Source organism: Perca fluviatilis, chromosome 23 (assembly GCF_010015445.1).
Source record: "Perca fluviatilis chromosome 23, GENO_Pfluv_1.0, whole genome shotgun sequence".
In the NCBI taxonomy this organism is placed as follows: domain Eukaryota; kingdom Metazoa; phylum Chordata; class Actinopteri; order Perciformes; family Percidae; genus Perca; species Perca fluviatilis.
In genome coordinates this window covers 17275703-17302555 of record NC_053134.1, presented here as the reverse complement: position 1 = coordinate 17302555, position 26853 = coordinate 17275703, and the positions used below count along the sequence as shown (strand labels likewise).

The window sequence follows — 26853 nt, the reverse complement described above, 5'->3', positions numbered from 1 at the left end:
GGTTATTTATTCATATTTTGGTATGAGAAAAGGTATAGTTTTACTGTAAGGCCATCTTGACTCCCAGAATGTTGTGTTGTGGGGGTCTGTGTTTTCCAATCAGAGGCTGACTTCCTGACTATCATCTTCTTCTTGGTTTTTTTACGGCAGCCGGCATCTGCAATGTTGCAGATGCTGCCACTTTCCTGACTGTTACTTCGCTGCTACATATACTAAAAAATGGAAATCGAAATAATATAACAGCATTAAACATAGAGGGTTAAAAAAGGAACACATGAATGTCAAGTAAACTCAATATGCAAGCACATTTTTCACTTGCAGTCCACATCAGTTTACCAGACCAAATCAATCTAAAGGAGGAAAAAAAAAAAAAAAGAGTAGAGCTAATCAAAATTGTAGCGGTTTCTATTCCCTCGGTTCTCAGGGAGGAAACTAACAAACAGGGTCAACGGACCTCCAAAAGACTAGTTACACTTTGTGAGCAGACAGCAGAGGGATTCATTAGAGGAACTACAGAGTGCTCACTGAAACCCGAAACATTTGACAAGACACATACTGAGGGTGGATGTATACAGTACAACGTGGACCAACTGAATGTGCACAATAATACAGACGCAATTAAGTGATGTTAAGCTGGGTAAAAGCCATTAACCCAAATTGATTTTCTGTATTTATCTGCAATAATTATGGAAGAAATGCAAAGAGAAACAGATGAATTCATTTTTCTCAGATGCAAAGAGAAAAATGAAGTCCCCATTACTAGTACTAACTGGTACAACTTAAATCAGTAGGTTTATTTACTACCAAGGCCACCTAAAAGGTTGATAACATTTCAGGAGTGACTTTATCCAAAACCATGTGCCTCCTAAGGGATAACGATTGGCGTGAGGAGGGAGGCTGAACATTATTTTTATAAATAATATAATTTTTATAATTGCTACACCCACCCACATTATCATAGTAATATAACACTATTGATTGGCACAATTCAGTTTGCCTTAAAGTGCACTTTAAGATGGTGTATGTTAATGAAATAATCAACTAACTAACCCTAACCCAATGGGATTAGCAATTGACAAAATGATGACACATTAAAAAAAACAAGCATCCTTTTTACATAATATTCCTGCCATTGTTTTTATTTTGAACCAAGAGCTGTCACTGTCACTTTATTGGACACACTTCATTTTTATTTATTTTTTACACAGTTTGCTGCTTTCTGTTAAGATACATAATGAAATAAAGCTGTGAGCCCTCCTGAGGGGTACCTTTCAATCACTTATGAGCCGCCTAAAATACTTACAAAATAAATAAGTAATTTTCGTACTGTCCCTAAATTCCACCAATTATTTTATACTAGCCCAAAGGTGAATTCCACTGCATTGGATAGCATTTACATGTTAAGCCTCTAAATTCCAAAAGACGGTCTAGATAAGAACTCGAGTCAGTTCCTTTGACTTCTGGATACACATTCTGACTTTCGTTGGATAATAAATTATGAATTGGAGAAAAGAAACACAAACGCACGTGATACATACCATTAAAATCACTTTATTTTAAAATGTAGTAGCAGATATTCTAGCTTTTCATTCGAACATATCTGTCCAAGTTCACACGTTCTGACAATTTACGCACAACAATGGAGAGGTGATTATTTTGAAAGCATATCCATCTCGGTTTAATGTGTTCTGTTTACCGACTACACAGTGAGCTCAGTCATTCAGTTGGATCCGTTTGACTCCTCTGACGCAAGTCACCAGCGCCAGCAAGGCAGTAGATTGCGCAGTCATCTCCACATAGGGGTAATATGACAACCCGACCAACAGCACAAACTACTACCTCAACCAGCGCTTGGCCCCCGGTGCTCTTTGCCTTTTCTTTTGTCTTCACCCCTCCTCCGTTCAGTCTGTGTCGCTGTGCGTAAAAGCGCACGGCAAAAATGGCGTGCGCGCAAAACGTGGCTGCAATAAAGCGAGACAAAAACCCCACCCAAAGAAAGAAAAAGAAAAAAAAAGAAGAAAAAAAAAACACCTCCTGTACCTTTCCCATTTTTCCTGCACCCGCTGCTCTCCTCGGATGACCTCGGTGGAAATGGCATATGGCAGGTAGGACGGCGGGGCTCTCCGTGAGTTTTCTGAGCGGCACGCAGCCGACATGCGTCGCTTTGTCATACTAAAAAAAAAAAAGGATGTGGTATTAATGTTGTTTTTAAATAATGACATTAAAATGTAGTCCGCTTAACATGAATAAGCCGAACGAAGAACAAAATTTATGATCGGCACAATTCGGCTATGAACAGTCTCCAAACATCAAAACATCAAACTACGCGTGTAAAAATCAACATACATCACAATAGCTACGAATTTTAACAAACTGAATTTTTAAATGTAAAAGTGTAAAAACAATGGTTATTATAGTCCGTTGTTATCGTATTGAAGCACACGAGATTAAGTAGATTAACAAAAAAGTCACAATAAACTCCAAATTAATATTACCAGGATTTTGTTGGATGTGAAAAAAATGCAAAAAAAATCCACCTCGTCATCCAGTCGTTCACCTTGCAGCTGAACTGCAGCAGATTGTTTTATAATCTATTGTTGTCTGTGTCTGTCCCTGCGTCGTGCAGGAAAGTTGTCCCGCTATCAAACCCACTCGGTTCAAAAGACAAAAAAAACAAAACAAAAAAAACTGTACAAATCCACATCCCGAGCAAAGCACGATTTTCTTTTGGCCATTTCTCTCCGCAAATGCCGCATGTCAGGTACGTGTGGAAAATGAGTGGATTTGGCGGAGCGGCGTGGATAAAAATTCGCGGGGAACGTCAGGACGGGTGTAGGCTCGACCGGAGATTAGAGAAAACGAAGAGGTCTCACTCTGACGGTTTTTTTAGAACACCAGCAGCTGTAGGAGAGAAAAGTGTCAGAGTGCGCCATCGGCTGGTTGCATTCAAAAGAGCACAGGTCTTCGTTTCTCCACGGGCAGGTTTTTTAGAGGCCCGGTAGTAACTATGGGCAATAGACCTTTTTCACGGCAGACATGTTGACATATCATAGTAGGAAAAGCACAGGTGTATTCAAAACTACTAATGATGGCTGCATTCCACTTAGGAGAGGCCCTGGTATTGTGCATGCTGACTCACTGAAACAGCTCACTGGGACACTTGATGGAACTGAGCCATCGTGAAGGTTATCAATTTCAGCTGTGCTTTTCCTGCTATGACAAGTCAACATGTCTGCTGTGAAAAAGGTCCATAATCTTTCATCGTGGACAGTTGTCATGATGAAGCAGCGACTCAATGCAAGTGATACAAAAAAGTATATATTACCTCAGTAATGTCAGTAATAATCAGCTTGTTGATGGCAAAGTATAGTTATTTTCCCTGGTAAACTCAACTTGTATTCTTGTTCTTTCCACAATGGCACTGCTATTTTTCTGGAACAGACGAAATTGGATGATAAATAGTTCAAGTGTACTGTATGTGTAATTAAAATCATAAAAAACAATAACACCAACACAATTATTGGTAGCCTAACTCTGACCAGTTTTAACATATATGTTATATATACTTTTCACTGAAATAGCTTATTTTTCACCAGCTAATCAATGGTGTCTGATGAATGAAATCATATTGAAACAGCAGTATGTATAAGTATGTGGCTTATATATTTCTAAAACAAATAAATCTAAAAATATATTTAAAAATACATATAAAAATATGTATATACATGTTTATATATAATTATAGACAGATACATGGATATGAAAATATTCTGCAAGGTCTACAACTCTTTGTTATGGAAGATAGGCCTAACACAAATTAAGCTTTCATTTTAAGATATTTAATTTATTAAGTTTTAATTACGCTTTTAGTATCTACAGATGTTTGTGATGTTCAAATAATGTTAAATATATATATATATATATATATATATATATATATATATATATATAGATAGAGAGAAGAGAGAGAGAGAGAGAGAGAGAGAGAGAGAGAGAGAGAGAGAGAGATTAGATATATATTAGATTACTTTTTAAATTCATAGTATTTTTCCCTGCTCCACATCAGCATTTAGGTTTTGGCATTTTCTTTGACTGACAGAAAACTTGGTTTCCGTTTTCTGAACGCGAGTGGTCCAGCGCTCTGCTCCCAGCCGGTCACTCTTCTCCTCCTTCCTATTGGTTAGAAGGATGAGCAGCTGCTCTGGGGAACCTCCCAGCTGGGAGCGGGCAGAGAACCCGTCAGAACCCGGAGAGAACACGGTGTTCCCCCTCATAAATCAGCCTGCAGTCCCTGCACGCACTGAGAATAGAGTGCGGATAATAATGATGGAAGGCTTATATTTTATTTCTTACAAAAATTAACAACCCAGACATGATTCAGAGGGCTTCTTTATAGGGAGATGTAAGTTACTGCAATAATTCTTACTTACTGTTGTGACCAAGATGTGTACGTGCTTTGTATTTAAAACAAATAATCTGGTTTGGTATTTCCCTTTAACTTTTATTAGGAAAGTGTGCCTTTTTATTACGTTATGAAAGATACACAGTAGAAAATTTCAGGGAAAGTGATGTGACACACACACACACACACACACACACACACACACACACACACACACACACACACACACACACACACACACACACACACACACACACACACACACACACACACACACAATAAAAAAAAGTGATTTACTAGTGCAGCCAAACCTGGAAACCCCGTTATATTGTCATGCAAGGATGTCTGGATTATTTATACAAAAAAATGTCCCAAAACAACAGAACCATCCTTTTTTTTAATTTATTTTTTATTTTTTAAATATTCCCTTCCTGACAAGAGCACAGGCAAGACTTTGCAAACTAGTGTGTACGTGTGGACTCTAGCCACGTCCCCGCCCCTGACATTTCAGGTCTTGTCAAGGTTTTAAATATATTGTCTGTTTATTATTAAATGCTTACATATAAATAAATAAACTTTATCAAATGTGCACTCACAGAGTGAACTCTTATGTACAGTATTGTATAAGCCTATAGTAGCAATCACATCTCACTCAGTCAGGATGGGGGGGGGGGTGAGTCGCCCAAAAAGCAAGGCAGCGCCGAAGGCAATGAAGCCAACTGAAGTCAAAGCACAGAGATGCTCATAAAGGGCATGGCAAGGCATCTAATATTCTGAGGCAACGACAGGTACGCTAATGCTGTTTACAATGGAAGAACAGGTAGAAAAAGAAAAGATAACACTCCACCATGGAGAATAGTTTTATCATGAGTTACACCGATGGAGGAATATCCTGCAACAATCTGCCACAAAATATTTTCACTGTATCATGATTCCAAAAGCTGATAGGCCTTTTAGGCAGACTCACCCCACAGTTTTCAGTTTTGTCCCCTCTCTCCCCATCCTCGAAGCTCAGGACCACAATTAAGCATTTTTTCCCCCTCTCTGGTAAGGGATGCATTTAACAGTACCCATGAATTCATACGGCTGTTCTCAAAGGCCAAGAACCCTTTACCATCACATTCAACCAAACCAAGAAAGGGAGCCATGAAAGGAAAAAAAAAAAGAAAGGAGGAAAAAATTAATCTGGCCCTGTAAAGAACCAAAAAGGCATCAGACACATACATCTGGTCAGTGCTCATTCCATTCAGTGTACATTCTGGCCCTATTGTGGGTTTAAAGAAACAGTTCCGAGATGACATGGCTGCGATGCAACAAGCAGACAAGCAATACGGACATTCGTGCACGAGTGTTGGTGCGTGAAGGGGCCGTGCGAGAAAGATGGTGTGATGGTGATGAGCAAAGAAAAGGCGACCGGTCTGAGATCAAGAGTTAAGGCTGAAGTGATCCCAACAAGAGATGATCCATCCGATTGTCGGCGAAATCACCGATGTTCCTAATCTCAAAGTGCCTCGAATATGAAGAGGGGGGAGAGAGAGAGCGAGAGGAAAAAGCACCACCTATGAATAACTTAAAGAGGGAGAGTTGAAGAGGAGATTTGTGGCGTAGGATCTATGAGTCAGCCAGCTAACTTTTGAACAGATATTTGTTGCAATCCCTGCGCATTATGTTGAGTTGATTAAGACCGAGTGAAACAGCTTTTAATAATTCATTTTTGCACAATAAAATGTGCAAAAGTTGAGTTATTTTGCAAAGTTAGCTGGATAACTTCTTAATCCTGATTTATTTTAGGTTTTAGGAAATATAAATGATCAACAGAGAAGAGACCAGAGAGAGGGACAACAAAGGCAGGACCTTAAATCGCTATGGTTCATGCCGATACGCTAATAATCTGTCTAAAAATGCAAGATCACAGCAGTAGCAGCAGCAGTACAAAGCTAGGACAGTTTGGCTGTACGACATTTTATAAATCCAATTATGAGCATCACTTCTCTATGTTAAGTCTAGACTCTACACGTGTCTCACCCCTAGCTTAATAAAAGGCAGCTTCTTAAGCTTTTTACGTGAGAAAAGCCGTCTGAGAGATGTTATTGTTAAACAATTGCAGTATGTCTGGCAATAATACATAAAAAATAAAAAAAAAAAGGTGGAGGGTTGGTGATTGTGCAAGTTCAAAATGTTTCAGCGCATCATGAAAACCTGATATAATTCAGTGTCTAAAATATTTACAAGGTCTAAATGATAATAAAATGATATGCCAACAATGCATTGCTTTCAAAAATATATATAAAAGAAAAAAAATCAAAAAGGAACACAAAAAGCAGAGAGCGATTAAGAGCGCTACACCGCAGTTCTGCGACGCCTCTAACCCCATCCCAAATGTTGTTCATCGACTCTTATCAGAGAACAGGTGAGCAAATCCTAAACGAATGAACGTGGCGACACACTCACACCTTACACACATATACACACACACATAGTGATCCAACCACAGAGGAGGGCCCTGATTTCTTAGAGTTGCGTACCACGACAGCTCCCTGACCTAACAGCCGCCACCCCCGCAGCGGCTCAGCCTGTGGAGCGGCCGAGTCCGAGCCGCTGGGTGGGACTGGTGGCGCCCGCTGCCATGCTGTGTGTCCATATGGCTTTGGATGGAAAGATCCTAGTCTCTCTCTCTCCGTTTTGTTCATGTCCTCGTTTTGCCTCAGTTGGTTTTCATGGTGACGTCTCGATTGGGCGCCTGCTCCCCTTCCTCCTCTTCATCTCCCTGCTCGTTGTCGTTCTTCCTGCGCCGGTTCTCGTTCGGGTCCTCCTCGTCACTCTGAGCTGCGGCGGAGTTGGAGGCGATGGCGGCACCGGCGGCGGACGAGCCCTGAGCAGAGGAGGCGGTCTTTCTCTCCCGTCTCTTCTCGCCTTCGTTCTCCTCATCTTCTCCTTCCTCCTCATCATCATCCTCCTCCTCCTCCTCCTCCTCCTCTTCCTCTTCCTCGCGGTCGAGAGCGAAGTAGCCGGTGCCTTTCACCGTGTCCTGGCGCTGGTAGAACAGCACGTAGCCTGCTTTGGACTGAAAGAAAGATGGCGAGTACCAAAGTTAGCTGGCTAAAAAAAAAAAAAAAAAAAGAACTCACTGCTGTGGCTTTGTTTTCATATAGAATGCCCTTTTTAACTTGCGTCAACACTTTACATTTTGCATTCTAACTTCTAATAACATGACCATGCAATTTTTTAAGCCTTTGATAACGCGCCAAAAGGATGCGGCATTAATTACAGCCTGCCCCATGGGCTCTGTTGGTGGACATTCTTTCCAAGACAAACCTACTATAGGAATACCTTCTAAATTCTAATTGGTTGAACAAATGATGACTAATTGGTCCGTCAAGGAAAAGTTAAAGGATTAGTCTGGCGATATTCTATATATTTTTTTAATATTGTTCCTATGAAAATATAAAAAAAAAAAAAAAAAGGAGTTGGTCGTACTAACAAGCCTGATATACAGTAGTGTTTTCCTCTGTGTCATAGAGCTCCATTGTTGTCCAAAAACTATTAAATTACACACATCAGTGACCGTACTGAAAGTGAAAGTATTGTGACTAACACGTTGTTAGCTTAGGTCTGTTCATTGGATCGGTTTACAATAGCAAAGAATATAATATCACCGGCCCTACCCTTTAACCTCCTCAACTGTCTTAGTGGCAAAACTGCATTATGACTGAGAACCTGGATCAGTCGTGTCCGGAAAACAGACAAACATCCCAATGAATTAACCCATTAAATAAATACAAGGCGCACAAGCTTTCCTTAAAAGGAACACGCCGACTTATTGGGAATTTAGCTTATTCACCGTAACCCCCAGAATTATATAAGTCCATACATACCCTTCTCATCTCCATGCGTGTTGTAACTCTGTCTGACAGCCCCACCGGTAGCTTAGCCTAGCACAGATCCTGGAGGTAACAGGTTCCAACTAGCCTACAGCTCCGAATAAGTGACACAATAATGCCAACATCTTCCTATTTACATGTTTTGATTTGTATAGTCACAGCGTGTACAAATAAAGTCACATGAGACACAGCCGTCTTCTAACCATATACAAACTGGGAACTATATTCTCAGAAAGGCGAAGCACTGCTACTCTCTGCTCGGGGCTTCTCAGGTGCTGCTAGCATATCACTCCGCCCAAGTAGCAGAAGTAGCAGTGCTTCGCCTTTCTGAGAATATAGTTCCCAGTTTATATATATGGTTAGAAGATGGCTAAGCTAGCGGTGGGTGTGTCAGACAGAGTTACAACACGCACAGAGATGAGAAGGGTATGTATGGACTTATCTAACTCTGGGGGATACGGTGATTAAGCTAAAGTTCCAATAAGTCGGCGTGTTCCTTTAAGGCGTTTATGGACTCTTTTAACACATTTTACAAACAGCAGTAGGTGGAAGTCATTTAAACAGATTTAGCTGCGATTGTGCTGTGTGAACCTGACAAACTAATTTACTGTATGTCTAGTTGAATCGTCAGTGGGTAGTACGGTGTAGAAGCCCCCTATGAACTTTCTCAACACCCCCCACTGTCAACACATCTTAATGAGGCTTCACATTGTTTGGCTCTCTTAGCTGAATCACTGAGCTGTTTATATGTGCCAATTACTGTATATCAAGAACTGTCCAAGAACAGTAATGGCAACAAAATACCCACAACCCCAGAAAAAAAAAATAAGAGAGTCCTCAGTTCCTTATTAGTGCTTTCGCTGGAAGCATCAGCACAGTCGAATGTCTTTGAGAGACCAGCAATGTAATAATTAATCCAAATTGGTGACAATTTAAGAAGTGCATTACTTTGATGAAATGAACCGTTCTAGTTTGTGTCCAGCAAAACTGCCTTTGATGAATAGATAGTCAGTATGTACTGTTGCCTGGCTTTTGCCAATGAGGACACTCACCACTATTTGATCTTCGTTGGCAGGAGACACGCTGCTGTCGTCATAGTTGTACCACTTTCCGTCGTCTTTGTTCTTGGCGTAAGCCGTATCTGAGCAGGCCGAGATTAATGACAAGAATCTAGTATTACACAGGTTTTCCATTCTGCACTCGTACTCGTTTCTTTGATAAAACACTTTGCTAAGTGAACTGTGTCTGCCATGTGCTTGGAGCTCCTGCATTTTCGATTCCAAAAGGCAATTATACAAGATTTTATAATGTTATAAAGATAAATTTCTTGGCATTTTGTTACAGAGCCCACGACTAGGGTTGGGCATGGAGAACAGATTCCTACTTGGAATAGTTTCAAAAATTACGATTCCATCGGAATCGTTTCTTTATTGGAATCGTTTGGAATTGTTTGGATGATCTGGTTTCAAATCTGATCATGGGTTCCAAATTTAACTTGCGCAAGTTTTGGTTTCCGTAGCGGCCAGGCGCTTGTTGTGTTGCAGCCGTGGAGCACAGCAAGTGGTGCTCTAGTGTGGCTTTATTTTACATTGGAAAAAGCCTCGTCAAACTGCAACCCACCTTTGAATCAAAATAAAACTTTCCTCTTATTTGAGAAATAAGCATGTGACCCGTTTCAACTCCACCACTCAAAGAATCAGAATCGATAGGAACCGGAATCGAAAGGAAGAATCGGAATTGGAATCAGAATCGTTAAAATATAAACGATGCCCAACCCTACCCACGACACACACAAAGTACGGATATCAGCATAACTGATGTAGAATAATCTGTGCAAATAAAAAGATACTAGATAACAGCTTTGCATTGTTAGTGAGAGTAACCCCCAATTTTCCACTGGGCGCGTGAATTTGGTAAATTGATTGTTTTGGTAAATTGACTGGATACTTTCGCTGTTTCACTTCCTGCCCGCGGCTGGCGTGATAATAGACCTGGCGTGTATCTTTAGCGGAGCGGAGAGCCGCTTCACGCACGCTTCTGGGACGCGGCGCGGCTGGTGGATTATCAAACATTGACTTGAATGGCCGCGATTGCTCGCAGGGGCCGCAACGCGCCCTGGAACGCAGCGCAGAAGCGCCCGGTAGAAAATAGGGGTGAGAGTAACAAGTGCACACTCATGTTGAAAACTCCGGCTGTGACTACAGTGAAAAACATATTGAAAACACTGTACCATAACACAAGCATAGGGTTGCTGATAATTATAACAATGACAATGCAAAGTCAACAGAAATCAAGGCAAGAAGCCCTTACAGCAAACTTAAAAAATGCAGCGCTGCGTATCCCCGCTGTAATGTCAAACAAAGCTCTGTTTGACAAGGAATAACACCAATCACGACTGCTGTTTACATCAAGCTTGTTAGCCTGCTGCAATCAATGAGTTTCAGGCATATGATGAATACTATATTTGCACAGCATGTTTCTTAAGTGTCTGTGCATAAAGGAACACGTAGCTCTGATAGGAAAGGGAAGATGAACCATGCTCAGTGATCTGTGTGGTGAATCTTACAGTGGCCTCCACCCATCCCGCCGTAGTGGTTGGACACCGCAATGAGGTCGTAGCGACAGGGCCCAGCATTGGGGTTGATCAGGAACTCGGACATGTCCAGGTCTCTGCAGGAAACACATCACATAGTGTACTGCAAGTCAGCATTTGACATGTAAGTGCACACTGTGGAGGCAGACAAATCATCAGGTTTGAAACCCTTCAAATGGAGCTTATTTTACTGAAGGAAATCATAGGGTGTGTTTGTAATGACATCCTTAACGTACAGGAGAGTAGTCATCCATATGTATATACTGTGGGTATGCATATACTGTATGTGTGTGAAGTAAAAACAATGGATACACTGCAGTGTTCTGCTGCAGTGATCTCTGTGTGTGTGTGTGTGTGTGTGTGTGTGTGTGTGTGTGTGTGTGTGTGTGTGTGTGTGTGTGTGTGTGTGTGTGTGTACCTGAGAGGGAAATCAACAAGGGAGTCCAGTTTATCCCTCATGTAACGACTGTAGGAGAACCGTTTCAGATGGACCACCAGCACCGGCGGCAGACACCAAAGGTCCAGCTTCTTAGTGGCCTGTTGGTGCTGCTTACAGTTTGGACAGTACCTATGAGACAGGATGCACATTGCATGTTAGCAAATGCTGTTGACCTCACGTGTTGCAGCGTTCAGCTGATAGGTGGGGTCACCTCCAGCTTGTAACTCGTTTCAATTGTGCTGCGCGCTTCTTACCACGGGTCCTCTGCTCCCAGTTTTTCCTTTGTAGTAAAAAGTTCAATGCAGTCCTTTAGCTTGAAGAAAGCCTTCTTCTGAGGCTTGTACTCCATGCTCTCATGCTTGTCAAAGTCCTGCACGTTACGTTAGACACAATACAAAACGGACAGGATTAGGTGAAGGTAAAGAAAAACATCATATTTCTCTGTAGAGTCCTTTGCATAAAGGTGTTAAGACACCTTTTAACAACAATCTTAGCTTATCAGTGGCAAAAAAATAGCACTTTTAGTGGACGTATATTAACAGTGCGTAATTGCCCTATAGGATTACATTGCAGCCATTTGGCCGCTGCTGGCTGCAGCGCTCTCGCTCTATCCTGGACCAATTTCAAAAATTGTTGTTCCCATTAGTCACTTACGGCACTAAAACATGGGCAAGAGGGTCCAGGTTAAAAAATACCAAATATCCCCTTTTAAGATAGCTGTCTTACTAATTTATAAAAAGTTAAAACTTTTTTTTTTCTTTTTTGTTTTTACAGAACAGGTTTAGTGCATGGAAAGAGAGTGCATATTTAGTTATTTAAATGATGTTATTACAATCTATGAGGCATAACAGAGAACAATGCAGCATAATCATTTCAGCCAAAAACAGCTTATTTGTCACAACTGGTAGTCAGCAAGGTGGGGGTTTAACACCGTTTTTTAAAGGATGCAGTGGCTGCTGCAAATCAGTGACCTTTTGATTACAAAAGAAGGCGTGCTTGTTACCAGGACTTCCTGCTGCTCCTGTCTGGGTCACATTGCCATATTTTGTAACAGGATGTCAGACTGCACTTGTTCTACACTGCACGGCGCGCATGCCAAAAAGTGCACCAGCCGCTCTTAACACTAAAAGTTGGATATCAGGGAACGTCTTCCGATATTGCCTTTACCTCGACAACGGTCTCATCAAAGTACTTCTTCTTCATCTCCGGTTCCCAGTCCAAGGAGAGATAAGAGCGGTCTGTAAAAAATAAAAAATAAAGATACACAAATCTTACGAGTCATCATTAATTTTTACTATCATCATCAATCAGACGGTTATTTCATCCATGCATCTACAGGGTCATTTATTTTGGTGCTTACAACATGATTAATTTGCTTTTCTGTGGCGAGATCATGAATGCAAATTAAGATATCCACCATTTGAAAAATGTGAATACCTAGTTCCAATAACACTTGATAAATAACAATTTAAATGATCGGCTACTAGACGATGAGTCTGAAGATATTTTTCTTGAAGATATTTCTCTTGAGGATATTATGTGAGGATTTGTTCTCTTCCCAAAATGGATTCTTCACTTATTCCCTGCTTTACTCCAGTTCCTACCACTGAGTCGGAGGTGTCCCTCGTCAAAGCGGATCTGCCTGGTGTCCTCCTTGATGAGGGTAAAGTCTGTTTTTCCCATGTTATTGAACTGGAATGTAAAAAGTCTCTTTCGGTTGTGTACGGCCGTCTGCTGGCCTTTGGTGGAGTTCTGTGGACCAACCACACCGTTCTCCAGTTCGTTGTCGACAGAGTCCTCTGACTGGCTGTTGTCGTTCTCAGAGGGCAGCTCCTGATCCTGACTGGACTCGTCGTCCTGCTCATCGGTCTCCATCTCGCCTGACGGGAGGACAGAAAAACATTTTAAAAAGCACCTTGGCTGCCTTTAAAGAATAATGACTTTAAATAGCAAAGGGCTTAAATACAGTGAGACATTTGGAAAGGTCAAAACTTTTACAGGTAAAGTATCTGATTGTAACATGTCTGAGTTTGTGGGTGTTTGTGCACTCACTCGGCGAACCCTCCTCCAAAAGTCCATTAGTGGCGTTACCGTTGACAGTGTGTGATTTGGATGGCGGTGTCTCTTCACAATCCTCTTCATCTTCCTCTACTGAAGATCGTACAAACCGGCTGCAAACACAAAACCACTTTTATTCACAGCGACTTAAGTTTTTTTTTTTTTTTTTTTTTTTTTTTTAAAAGACAAGCTCACAAGCTAAATGACTTCTTCTACAGTTTGTCTAATTGCTTCTTGATTGCCTGCCGAAGTGGCTTGTAGACAAGACAGACTTATCAGCTGACATCAAAGGTGACCAGCATTAGGCTCGTGTGAATCTTCAATAATGGCTATCAAACACAGAGACAAATGAACGCACCAGAGGCGCAGGAGCAGCATGTTGTAGAGTTTGTCTTCACTGAGGGTTCTCGGGACGGCGAGGAGGAAGGGCTGTCCGAACAGCGGCGTGCTGGTGTGGTTGTAGCCCGACTGTTTGTACTTCTCCCTCAGGTGCACTGGGATCACTACATGGTCCGTGTCCTCCACCCGGTTCACCGCCAACTCAAATCTGCCGAAAGAAGCGTGGTCAGTTTTGAAGTCACACTGAATATGCTACAAGTTTTTATCCCAAGCTACTTCCAATAAGTTTGTTTTTTAATTTTTTTATTTTACCTTTATTTAACCAGGAAGAGACTCATTGAGATTAAAAATCTCTGTTTCAAGAGAGTCCTGGCCAAGATAGGCAGCAGTACAACCACACATACAGTACATACAAACACAAAATACACAAAAACACTAGAAATATAAAACAACTGAAACAGCAAGTCCTTCAAAGTCAACCACAATCCTAAACACATCAGGCAAAACATCCACAGCCAGATGTGGCTGCCTCCAAGTCAATCAACATCCAAGTGCATTCAACCATGAAAAAAATACCAATAAGTAAAGCTGTTAAGTAAGACTAGGCTAAAATCTAGGCTTTTTTTTTTATAAACAAAGGCCAGACACTTTAATTTTGTCAGAATTTAGATGCGGTTTTAAACTTTAGATAACGGAGTTTGACACTCACACATAGATATCATCTCTCTCCATGATGCTGCTGAGGTTCTCGTTGGTGGCGAAGATCCGATGGAAACGGTGGTTGTAGATGTCAGTTACAATCATCTAGGGGAAACGAGAAAAGTAGTCAGAAGACTCTTGGGAAATGTAGGCAGGTTAAAATGATATATGAACTAAATCCTAATGCTATTTAGTATTAGCAGACTTAAGATTTTCAACAGATCTGAAACGGAAAAGGATACAAGATCTTTCCCCACTAGCTGCTGAAGCTGGGTGGGCAAGGACAGTTTAAAAGGGGATAGAGCATTTTGGTCTGTGCTGTCTGAGGAGACTATCACTGCCCAGAGCAGAGCTTACTGTGATGTTTATACCTTCTCAGCAGGCACCCCAGACAGGTTGGAGAGGGAGGTACACAGGTCAGAGATGTAGCCCACCTTCGGCACGGTCAGCTTGTACTGAAACGGAAACGCATCACGTGAAATCATAATGTCAGGGTAGGACACTCGGTGCTGTTCAGGTGCATTGCATGTTACCTGTGTGGGTTTGGCCAGAGGGTCCAGTCTGACCAGATAGACCTCCAGTGTCCGCTCCTTCTTCATGGGCAGGGGCAGGGTCAAGTAGCAGAAAGGATCAAAAGTCACAGAGACCTTGGCGCACACAGGACACACCAGGGTGGACTTGAAAAGGCCATGGAAGATGTCCACAATGATGGAGTCGTTTCTCTTGATGTGGTTCTCCCACGCCTCCTCCGCCACCACCTGAGATAAACAGCACAAGACAAACTAGCAAATACAAAATAATGTAAGCTCTAAAAATGTGAAAAATATAGATAAACACAAATCTGAATAAAACATAACTTGAGGAAAAAAGGAGATGTGCTAATTAACCTAATCTTATAAAAAGATATATACATCACTTATTTGTCATAATTTTTTTTTTTATATATATATATGTTTGGCCAGCTACGTACACTTTAAGATCTGGAGACAATTTAACACAGTTTCAGAGCCATTATTATCTCACCTTATCAGGCCTGCCGTTAGCGTCTTTCAGCTGGATGTAGGGCTTCTTCCTGATGCGGTTCAAGTCTTCGTGAAGGCCGTCCAGGAGAAAGGCCAGCAGCTCATGAGAGTCCTGCTGTTGGTAGCCCGAGAATTGTGGGGCAAAGCGGCCCACCTGGGTCTGGAGGACAGAAAACGCATGAAAAGAAAAGACATGGGGAGAGGCGCAAAAACAGAAGAACTAGGATACTTTCTGCCCAATATTAGAAATCGATAAAATGAAAGTCCGTCCGTTCTTAGACAAATTTAACATACTCGTTCTTTCTTGGCCATCGGTTTTAGTGTTTAACACTTCATCACCATTGATTTAGCCCCCACAGTTGTATGCAAGCCTGCACCCAAACTACCGATATCAACATGGCCATTTTCAAATTGTTAAATGTATTATTTTGAGGATTCAAAACTGGTGCTAACTGCACTTTAAAATCCTTCACTCACCAGGCTTTTACACTGGTGTGTTAGGCCATTCAGTGGTCTGCTCCTTGCCTACTTGTGCGTTTGTATCTTTCAGAGCAGTTATGATAGTAGGGTTTATACTCCAAAGACATACATTTGCTTCCTGCTCCAACTGCCTTACTGTGGGTGACACAATGACAGCGCTTTTACAGACCCTCCTTTCCCAAAAAGTATAAGCACTGCACTGTTTTGGTCGTAAACCCAACATATAAAACTGCTTTTTTTTTTTTACTAAGGTTTTTCCAGGTAGTCACCTTGAAAGGCCTTGGGGTGACGTAGCTGAATTTGCCCGACCACAGCTGCTTGATAAGCTCGGCGTAGACTCTGGCGATCTCCCCCTTCATGCCCAGCGGGTTGTCCTCATTCAGCTCCTCTGTGAACTTGTCTTTGAGGAAGTACTCCGTCAGTGGAGGGATATTGCTTAAACACTGAGGGGGCGCAAAAGCAGGAGAGGACAATAATCAGCAGAGGATGGATTTAGGCTCTTCGTAAAATCTGCATTTTGAACTTCCACTTCCGTCACATGCTTTTTTATTTATTCTTATACTTTTATAAAAACTAAATTAAATATTATAAGAATTTAGAAAAATGAGTTGAGTGTTTGGCCACCACAAGCCTTCAGAACCCCTTAAACACTCCTTGGCATGTATACATACATTAATATATAAATACATAAATTCTTCTAGACATGGGGAAAAAAACAGAATAACTTTCCTAGACTGTGTTGAGTTCCCTGAAAGCATGCAGTTACCTGCACAGCAGAGTTCATGAAGCACGTGTTGCCCAGGTTGGAGAGTCCACAGAGGCCGGAGCGCTCGCTTTGCCTGCTCTGGTCTGAGTAGTCATAGCTGTTGCTGTAGGGGTGGTAGGATGGTAGACCATAGCTTGAATTCTTCACGCTGTGCAATAAACATACAAAATTACAAACAGACTGGTTATAAAGAGTTGGATAGCGTTTGCCAAAATGATACAAGCTAAAAAATACCATCTTATTGTACGAATATATCTAAAACCGTTACATCTTGTTAGGTTAACGGGAATATACGGTTTTTAAAACAGGATCAAGTTGTTAATACACAAGACATTAAAAAACACCACCAGGCAAATATACAGCTTCAATTTCGTCTTCAACCAAAGACCAACCTACTATTCAAACCTATGAGCCCCCCTGAAAAAGACTCTCAGGCTTCCTATACAATCAGAGAGAGTTTAAAGCTAGGCATCCCCAACTGCAGCAATTAGCAGACCTCTGGGAGGGCTGCAAGGTAGTGTTGGTCGTTTCTGGCTCCCACTGGTCAAGGGAGACAGCGGTGATGGCGGTGGAGGCACTGGCCTCGCAGTTCAGCACACGGTGGTCCACCCTCCTGCTGTCCAGCTCCACCGCCTCAGGCCTCAGGCACCACCAGCAACACAGGAGCATGGCATCTCAGCCCCGCCCCGGCCCATGCCGGCCCGCATGTCCGCACAAAACTGAACGAGCAGCAGCCTGGATGGAGTTCGGATGGGGTTCTGTTTGGGTCCGGCGCATGCAAAGCCTGTTTTTTAGAGGCCGGGGAAGGAAGGTCCAGCTCCAGTCTCCACTGTTGAGTCCTAATATTAACTCGGCTCAACCCAGTGCAGCTCCAGTAGCTTGTTTGGATATAGTCCAAAACCAAGTGTAGGCCTAAATTTGACTTCCAAGTCCAGCCAGGTCAACAATCAAACCACAGAACGCATTAACACACACTCTTCCTCTTTTTTTAAAGCTAACTAAAGAGCTCCCCTCCTCTCTTCTCCACCCTTCTTCTTTTCCGAGCTTGACCGCCTGTCATCTTGTTATCCTCTTTGCCTCAGATCCCTCCCCCTGTCCTGTCCTGTGCTGTCCTGTCCTGTCCTCTGGTCTTCTGCTCCTCCCTCCGGCCTGCTGCTCTACCGCTCCTGCCAGGCCTTGTCTGGTTTACCGCTAGCAGCAACCGCAAGGGGGGTTCGCTCAGGGGGGGGGTGGTGGTTTGTTGGTGGGGAGGGCTAAGTCCTCCGGTTCTTATCCCTTCCCCATTTATCCTTTTCCGTCTCATTTCTCCCTTCCTCCCTGTCCTCCTCATCTTTTCCTTGCTATCCTTCCTGTTCTTTTCCTCTTCTGTTGTTTGGTGGGTGGGGGGGGGGGGGTGGGGGCCACTCATGTTGTTAGTTTTTTTCTTTTCTGGGGTTTTTCTGCTCTGTCTTATTTCTGTCTTGGTATCTGGTTGTAAGTTGTTCCTTCTGTACTCTTCCTCTCCTTTTGTCTTCTTTTTTTTTTTTCTTTTTTTCTGTGCTTTTCTGTGTTTTTTTTTTTTTTTTTTTTTCTACCCATACATATACTTTTAACTACTACCTCATATATATATATATTCTATACTGTCTTACCTGTCTCTTTCTCCTTCTTATCTCTCTTTATCTCTATTCTCTCTCTCTATATCTGTATGTGTGTGTATGTACTGTCATGCTGTATATAATTTCTGTATGTCTATCTATTCTCATCATGTATATGTATATATGTTACATAATTATATGCATGTATCATATATGTATCATAATGTCTATATGTATATCATATATCTATGTATATGCATATGTATATGCACATATATGTATGTATGCATGTATATGTATATATACATTTTTATATGTATATATATATACATATACATATATAATGGATCAGACTTAGGAAAATCCTTCTAAATTTAAATATGAAAACAATTTAATTCATTAAAAGTAGAGATGCACCAATTACAACTTTCTAGGCCGACTTCGATTTCCGATTTTCTTTGAGTTAGGCCAGCCGATACCGATTTTAACAGATTACAATTTCATTTTGTCAAACCACTTTACAGCACACACAAATATTTATTTTCTATCTTTTCTTTAATAGAACATTTTGCAAAGAACATTTTCTGAACAGATAATGGATCACTATAAAATAGAACTATATAAATTACTCCTGGTGTGGAAAATTCACACACATCTAAAGTGCAATGTTAGAACCACTTCCTTCTTTTCACATCCAATATCCAACTAAAACAAATGTGATTTTGGTGTCGTCCCTCCACGCCCTACTTTTTCCTTGCAGGTGTTGAATATTGCAAACTTGTTATCTTCTGCACACACGCTGAAGAGTTTCCAAACATCTTACATGTTGCACGTTAATTCACGAGGTTCCCTACATGTGTGAGAATAGCGCGGACACACGCTTCACACCGCGAGTGGGTACGCGCGACACACGGCGGAAGAGTTGAGAGAAAAGGAAAAAGAGACTGTGCTGTCGCATCTGTGTGTGCGTGCGTGCGTCCTTGACAACTGTAACTTGTATAACTTATGTTGTCAGTTAATTGTAGTGTTGACCGGCATGAAATCGGCATATGTCAGACTGACCTGCCGGTCGGCGGTCATGGCCGAGCACGTGAAAACCGGCCTATTCCGGTCACCGGCGAGTCTATCGGTGCATCTCTAATTAAAAGTAGATTATGGATATACCTTGGTGTTAAATCAGTGAACAAATGTGCACTAAGTGTGTCAGGCTTGTTACTCTGCTCCAAATACATTGCTTATATTTTATTATTTGAGTATTGTTTGTGATTGAATGGTGTACAAGACAGTAAGGGTGAAATCGAGACCTTGTAGCGCACATTAGTGGGTAAAATAGTTATCACATTAACCATAATCATGCAGCCATAGCCAGCCAGAGCTATCAATTAGTAAGGTAGAAAATCAGATGCAAACTATCAACTAGCATAATTAAATGCTGGATAAGGCACCCAGAGGCACGGGCAAGCCATTTATAGAGAGCACTGCTGTCTGGAGAAAATCCAAAAAAGATCAATCTCTCGTAAGCCCCTTCCCCCTCCCTGCTATCAGCTTTTACAGCTGAATCTGCATCATCACAAGATAGCTTTAAGACCCAAACCACAGGCAGAGACAGACCTGTACAAAAACAAAGTTGTACAAACTTCATACTTGGATACTTCTAGCTGATCCAAAAAAAAAAAAAAATCCAAATAGATGAAGTGACTGAATTTATGGAGGAATTTCTGCTGGAAGCCAATTCGATCAGAAATTCCAGCGAGGTTAATGTGAACGGTTTGTGCTGAGCAATACTCCAGACTCCATCTCTGTCTGTTGGCAATCCAAACCCACCCCCTCAGCTATTCAACCCACTACTAAGCCTTACTTCCTGCTGTTGAAGCTGCTGTTATGATTGTTTGTGAGAGATGAAGGCGAGATCTTTGGCAAAGCAGAGAGATTGGAAGCACCAGATGACCTTCAAAAGATAAAGAATAGATCATGAGTTAGAGTAGAGAAAATAAGGAGCTGTTCCAAAAAGGTGTGCGAGTGTCAATCAAATAAAACGGAGATGAATTCAAACAAGTAGGAGAGATATGTGAGCAACAAAAGGTCAAGCAAAAGAGGTAGACTGTGGCAAAGTTGTAAAGAGAGGAATATTTTTGAAGATGATGAGGTGCTGGAGTGGCAGGGAAACTTTAAAAAAAGGTTACACAATAATAAATATAAATATGCTATTTCCAAAGAGGTGGCTATTGAAAGGCGTTTCAGACAGTTTTCCAGACAACAAATTATGGTGCCACATCATATTACTTTTATTCCCCTTCAAACTGACCAAGTAAAGGAAAAAAAAAAAATTCCTTAGCAATTCAATAATACACTGCCTATATGTAATATTTTGGTAAATCAACAGTAGGGTTTGGATACAGCGTGGAAATTCTATTTTTGTGGTAACGTTTTCCTTTAGTCAACAAAGAAATATAAGCCAGGTGATGTGCTGCTCACTCACTTGGGTGCCGTGGAGCCTCGGGGCCATGAGCCATCCTCACTCTTCTGCTCTATTACGAGAACCTGTGGGAGATGGCAGAGAGAAAATAGGGCTCCATCTGCTTACACTAGTTTAAAGACACCAAACGTGTAAGTATTTGCATCCCATACTGTGGTCTACTGAAACTGAAGATGCTTTCGGCACTCAGAGCAAAAACAAGATGTGTTTAGTTGCATTCATCTTAAGTTGGATGAATTACTTTTTTTTTTTTTCCCTTTCTTTTTTTACTACAATTAATGGGTTATTCAGAACAAAAGTGGTACACTTTTGAAATAAATGGACACAAAGGAACAGATGTGTTTTTCCATTGATTTCTTAAAAGCTACAAGTAGAACCAACAACCTGTTACTGCTATTTCTAATGGGTGAAAACAGGGAGCTGGATGGATATTTTTCACTGTTTGACAAAGTGAGGATTTGTCCGAGGCTAAACAATACTCAAACAGCTGCTGGTGATCTAAAGCCTGCTGGCTCATTGTGGCCAGGTGTCTCAATTAATCTAGGCTTGTATAGAGACTGTGTCTGCTCTAGTCCACTGCCAGGTGGATGCCAGGATGTGTGTGCACAGTTTAAGCAGCTTAAAAAAAGAAAAGAAATAAGAGGTTCGCGTGGCAGCCGATAACCGTGGGTTTCGAAGTGGTAACCATCATATTATAGGACAGTCTTACCACATTGTGTTAACATAACTTCAGCTTGTCAGACATCGATATAAATAGATAGATGTATAAATCAGATTCTGCTTTGCTGTTTTCCATCACCATAGATTTGAATTTTGTTGCATTTGTTGCTCGAACCAACCCTATGTCGAGGTTTTTTGGTGCCTAACATACTTGTTTATGCTATGCGTTTACCCACAAGAGAAATTGGGTAGTAAGTAGACACAATGATGAAAATAAAAAGGACAAGAGCACCACGTAAAGAGACTCAAACTTCTACAGAACATAAAAAGAAGAAACTACCACATACTGCCTTTCAATTATATCACAGAGAAATTAAGAAAGAATTGAGCACAAAAAAGAAAGTTAATCAAGATCGTGGCACTGAGATCAGATAGACTGCCCTCTGCAGGTCATGATAACCTGTTTAATACGGATTCAAACAAAGCACAAAAATAGGGGTTATCTGAAGATCCACTATGCTGTGGCCTAAAAGGGCTCACTGGCAGGCAGCACAAATAAGGAAACGCTATCTGAAAAACAATTAAAACTAGAGCATATTTCACTGAGCTCAGGAATAATAACTGTCTACATAGCAAGCCATATTTGGACAGCTCTGTGTCAATTTGGTCAAATACGATTTTTATTGTTTCTTTTGGCTGACTCCTGGAAAAGAACCCTGCAGAACTATTCAAACTGTTACATAAGGGACACAAACTAGAAAAGTCCCTACCTGTCCTTGGTAGAGGCCGGCATCTTGAATGGTGCTGTCAGGTTTGTTGAGAGGCTCAAAGGTGTTGCTCATGTACCTGTTCCACAGCCTGGTCTCCTTCTCATCAGGGATGCTGAACAGCTTCCTCATCTCCTTCTCAATCATGTCTGCAGCAAAGCGTGAATATTATCCACACAAAAAAAGACTTAACTATTGTTCGACCACAAACGGGGAACTTTCGATTTATTACACTTAAATAACTTAGTGTGGTTATTAGTGGGGAAGAGTAAAATAACAACAGCAAGCAAGATCTTTCTACCTATTGTGTCAGCTTTACTGAAGCGTCTGGTGATCACATTGTCCATGTTGCTGTCTTCACAGAGCTTCAGCTCCGTCAGGTACACCTCCACCTTGCAGTGCTTCACAAACATACCCTGTTCCACCACCTGGGAAATAAATAAAAAAAAAAAAAAACACAATGAAATTATTAACCGTCCACATTATCTGAATGAAACCATGATTAGTCAAATACATTGCATGTGTGCAGAACTCAATTCAAAGAATATATCTCATATATATATATATATATATATATATATATATATATATATAAATTGTATTAACACGACATTCTTACTACACAAAAGTGTCTCTAATGAGAAAGATGCATAACATATTAGTAATCCTCAGGATAATTTCAAATATTTTTAACTGTTTTTTTTTTTTATATTAATGTTGTGCTATATCTGGACTACATTAACTGACTGCAGCAAGTAAAGGCATGGGTCTTGAAAACATCAGGCAGTAACAGGTACATGACAAGCCAAAATACAAGATAATTGGGGTGTGCAAAAAAAAAATCGATTCGATATTCAAGCTCTACCGATTCAAAATCAATCCATAGAATTCCAAAAACAATCGATTCATATTTTTTTATAATAAAAAAAATGTTTTAAGGGTATGTCTACTGCAATCACATGGGAAAAGTAACTACATTTACATACTCTGAATCGTTTTTTGAATCGAAAATCGGTTTTGTATCGAAAATCGATTTTGAATGGAATCATGAGCCTGAAAATCAATATCGAATCCTGACATTTTCTGAATCGTTCACCCCTACAAGATAACAACTGCTGTGCTAATAACAGGAATTAGTTAGCTTGCTATTGTATGTAGTAATCAGCCCATGTAAATCCAGGGTACAACTCTTACATTACTTCTCTAATTATTTATTTGTGGTCTTAAACAATGAAGTGTCTGGTAAATTTGTGGTTGTACTAGCTTCTGTTTCTCATGGTTAACAAAGTACAGTCTGCTGGCCTGGTTGCCACTCATCTGATAGGAGCAGAGTCAGAGTGCCTAAATTAGCAGCACCTCGTGGAAACAGCTGAGGGGTCCCAGTCTATTTATTTCACCGATGCACGCAACGCAACGACACACACACACACACACACACACACACACTGCAATAGTCATACACACGGCTCAGATTCTCCGCCCCCCACCCCTTCCCTATCCATACCCCGGTAGGCCCATCCTACACCTCAACACAACACCCATGTGTTTGTAAACTCGGCACAAAAGCCAAACTCATCGCCAAACTCTGGCAGAATTTCGCAAACCAGAGCCGAGCCAAAACCATTTACCCCTAACCACCCCCCTCCCCCCATACTGGTTATGCCTCTCGCACTCCTCTCAGAAGCTTCTGCGCTGCTTCTCTCAGTGTGACCTCAGCCGGCATTCCTCCACTTCAAAAAACAAGGACACACAGACACCATCCGCCGGTGTTGGCATATCACACCAGAAGAGGACAACGGAAGGAAACGTAGCGCCAAACCTGTGACTACAATCCTCTTAAATCCTTTTTAACGCTTGTGTCCCCCCTGCACCTCAGGATGACAACCCCTCAAAAGAAACAAAGAGTTTAAAAGAAGAGGAAAAACTAATAATGAACCTCCTGCATGTTGTGTCTCGCAGATCGCTCCATGTAGCTTTTCAGTCATCCAGATCGTTGCCTGAAAATAGAAACCTCGCGGCCACCCGATACGTCCCACGACATACATGGCAAAATGGGAGGGTCAATGCAAGAAGGGGAGAAAGAACGAGAGAGAGAGAATGATAGAGCTGTAGGGGCAAGAGGAACCTCTTCTAGCAGCCATGATGCCATGACTAGCGAGATTTGAGGTGGGGATTTGATACCGTAGGTCCTGTTAAGTTGAAGGACGCCATCATTAAGTATTCCACTGAACAAATACAGCCATTCAATAGTTTGTTTCACTCTACACTACCACAATGTTTGTGAAAGTATTTATCATCTCTAAAATAAATAATTGTAGTTGTCAGAAATGAATGAAAAGCTGAAGGAAATGAATGAAAAACACCATAATTGTTGCTTCCTTTACATGCAAACCAAATATCCAACATATCCAGTATTATCTTTATTCGTTTCCAGCTGCTATGCACAGTTTATTTTTTTTGCATATCTAACTGGCCAATCAAGGCAACCAATAAACACAACAACATTTTGTGCCAGACTTTTGCTTTTTGTTGAAACTGTATAATGAGCCGCAGTGGAGCCCTGTCAATATAGTCATGAAGAACTATAGTTCTCTAATATAATTTGGCTGTCTTTTACTATTCTATGTTAACTATGTTACAGAACTCAACTTTCTATTACAATTGGGCTGCACTCCTGATATCCCGATATCTAATGGCCGTAAGAGCACATTTCTCTGTTTAAACCCAACACAAACCATACTATACACCGTAGCTACTAACCACAACCATTAAACTGCAACACAGAAAACCACTTTGCTGTTTTTTCATTGCCCTACTGGTTCTATTCTCAATGCTGTGAGCGGAACATTCTTCAACCTCGAAATCCATTCATAGTCTTATGCTGAAGACGGAACCCTTACCTTGCGTGCAATTGGCTCCTGATTCTCTGTCAATCCATACCAGCTGACTAGCTTATTCCAGCCATCTGTGGGGACCAGGATGTAGTCAAGCTCATCGATGAGGTGCTCTTTGATGGCCAGCACATCCCCATCTAGAGGTAAGGAGGGGGTGAGAGAAAGGTTGAGAAACAAGCAAGCAGACAGAGGGAGGAAAAGCACATTGTGGGACAGCACTTACAACAGTGACCCTGCAGTGACTGTCTCACACGACACAAAACACACAAAAAAAAAGGTATGCTGGAGAGCTTTCTATGAACCCCCCAAAAAAAGGCTAGTCTATGGGGTCTGTCAACAATGTTGTTTTTGTTCTCTTTTCCTCTGAACTCTTTGTTACTACTTCCAGAATGATAAAGCTATACTGAACACAGGGATCCATATGTGCCACACAGTATTTACAATATATTCCTAATGGTGATGTAATGTCTAAGGAGGTTAAGCATCATCTGTCTTACCTCTGAGAAGACCAGAGTTATCAACGGGTCCGGGGTAGACATTCTGGTCACCCATCTGGTATTTGTCCCAACTGTCATATCCCACATATTTCTTCCACTGTTTGAACCAGTGACTGTCCACCAGGTACCTGTAGAGAGGGCAAGCAGTATTATAATTTCAGCTCTGATAAAGCAAGATGAGACACTGCTAATCAGTCTAGATTGTTTAAGGGTCATGCAACAAGCTTTACGGTGTAAACCAGAGCTTTTATTTATTTCTTACACATTAAATGGTGGCAATAGGAATACTTCGACAGGTGAAGGCTACCTTGCTGTCAGTGCTCAACATATCTGACATTGAGAGGCTTAAATAACACAAATTGATAGCTGCAATAGTAGCACTATGGACACCGACTTGAGTTCAAGTTGCTGCATGCCTGGCCAGCTGGCTCTGTGATTTTGACAGGTGCTTCTTTTTCGACTCCGCCCTACCGAAGTCGACGGATGAACCCACTGTGACTGGCAAACCACTTAACGTTAGTGCTGTAGACTAGCCAATTAGCTATTAGCCTGCTAACTATATCAGATAAATGCAACATCACGGAGTTCGTGTCATCAGATAAATAGGGAGATGTTGATTTGGAAGTAACGCATTTAACCATCATAATACAACATTTAACGTTCAAAGATGTGTGGGGTCTATCGTTCTTCGTTAACAGCATAGCGTTAGCTCAAGCACCGCTAGCCTGCCAAGCAGACACATGAAGCTGACAGGCTCCCGTTAGCTAGCTCGAAGCTAACTGTCAACACGGCCCGTCACCTCGGCTTTCTTATCCTTCGTGGCTTTGACAGCCTCGGCAGAGCCAGCCGACGTCCACGCGGTATCTTTGAAAAGGGTTCAGCTCAAGTCTTACCATGTGTCTCCCTTTTTTAGCTGTGTTTTCAACAGTGCCGCGACCTCTCCTCTCTGGGTATCCAGATCCGCCGCACCTCCTTCCGCCATCTTTCCTCAGACATCACCCGCTGCATGGTGGGAAAGTGCGGGGCGTCACCGAGGCACGTAGAGAGTGACGTTGCAGTTTCAGCCAATCATCAGCTCACCGACAGTACAGCAAACGCATGACACCCAGTGGTAAAATTATTCTAGAAAACTGTTCCAAAACTGCTCCATCATTGTGGTTTCTTTATGTCTAAAAAAACTGTACCCTTCTAAAAAACAGTCTTTAACAACTCCACATCTCTTTGTCCAGCCAGGGGCATTATATAATTTGATATTTTTAACGTGCTGTATGAGTTCAGTGTATCGGCTAATACAAGGGGTTAA

At 41.5% G+C, this 26853-nt stretch overlaps 1 protein-coding gene and 1 long non-coding RNA gene across 5 annotated transcripts; both read right to left on the bottom strand.

Moving 5' to 3' along the window:
* Positions 1-1535: 1535 nt before the first annotated feature.
* On the bottom strand, positions 1536-2833 carry LOC120553531. Its single transcript, XR_005638182.1, has 2 exons — positions 2496-2833; positions 1536-2172 (listed from the first exon to the last, which is right to left on the bottom strand). It is a non-coding gene; the product is annotated as an uncharacterized LOC120553531 (long non-coding RNA).
* A 2068-nt stretch (positions 2834-4901) lies between these two features.
* On the bottom strand, positions 4902-26543 carry LOC120553489 (ubiquitin carboxyl-terminal hydrolase 15-like). 4 transcript variants are annotated; one of them, XM_039791966.1, is made up of 22 exons: positions 26444-26543; positions 25551-25678; positions 25060-25190; positions 22461-22587; positions 22163-22308; positions 20736-20797; positions 20115-20204; positions 16680-16827; positions 16183-16356; positions 15435-15593; positions 14945-15169; positions 14783-14866; positions 14422-14516; positions 13732-13920; positions 13368-13486; positions 12920-13195; positions 12483-12553; positions 11570-11685; positions 11295-11444; positions 10850-10953; positions 9336-9424; positions 4902-7466 (listed from the first exon to the last, which is right to left on the bottom strand). In XM_039791966.1, exons 1-22 carry the CDS (start codon positions 26530-26532, stop codon positions 7107-7109), a joined length of 3132 nt encoding a protein of 1043 aa, XP_039647900.1. In that variant the 5' UTR covers positions 26533-26543; the 3' UTR covers positions 4902-7106. The 4 variants fall into 4 exon arrangements, with proteins under 4 accessions (XP_039647900.1, XP_039647901.1, XP_039647902.1 ...); XM_039791967.1 differs by lacking the exon at positions 20115-20204; XM_039791968.1 differs by lacking the exons at positions 20115-20204; positions 20736-20797; positions 22163-22308; ... (2 more) ...; positions 25551-25678; positions 26444-26543 and adding an exon at positions 17176-17797.
* Between the last annotated feature and the right edge of the window lie 310 nt (positions 26544-26853).

Bases quoted from the DNA above. Each gene is read 5' to 3' on its own strand.
- LOC120553489 (XM_039791966.1), bottom strand. From the start codon at position 26,532: ATGGCGGAAGGAGGTGCGGCGGATCTGGATACCCAGAGAGGAGAGGTC. The intron at 20,205-20,735 runs GTGAGTGAGCAG...TATCTTTTGAAG, and splicing joins CGAGGCTCCACGGCACCCAA to GTCATCTGGTGCTTCCAATC. The intron at 10,954-11,294 runs GTACACACACAC...TGTTTCCTGCAG, and splicing joins CTTGTTGATTTCCCTCTCAG to AGACCTGGACATGTCCGAGT.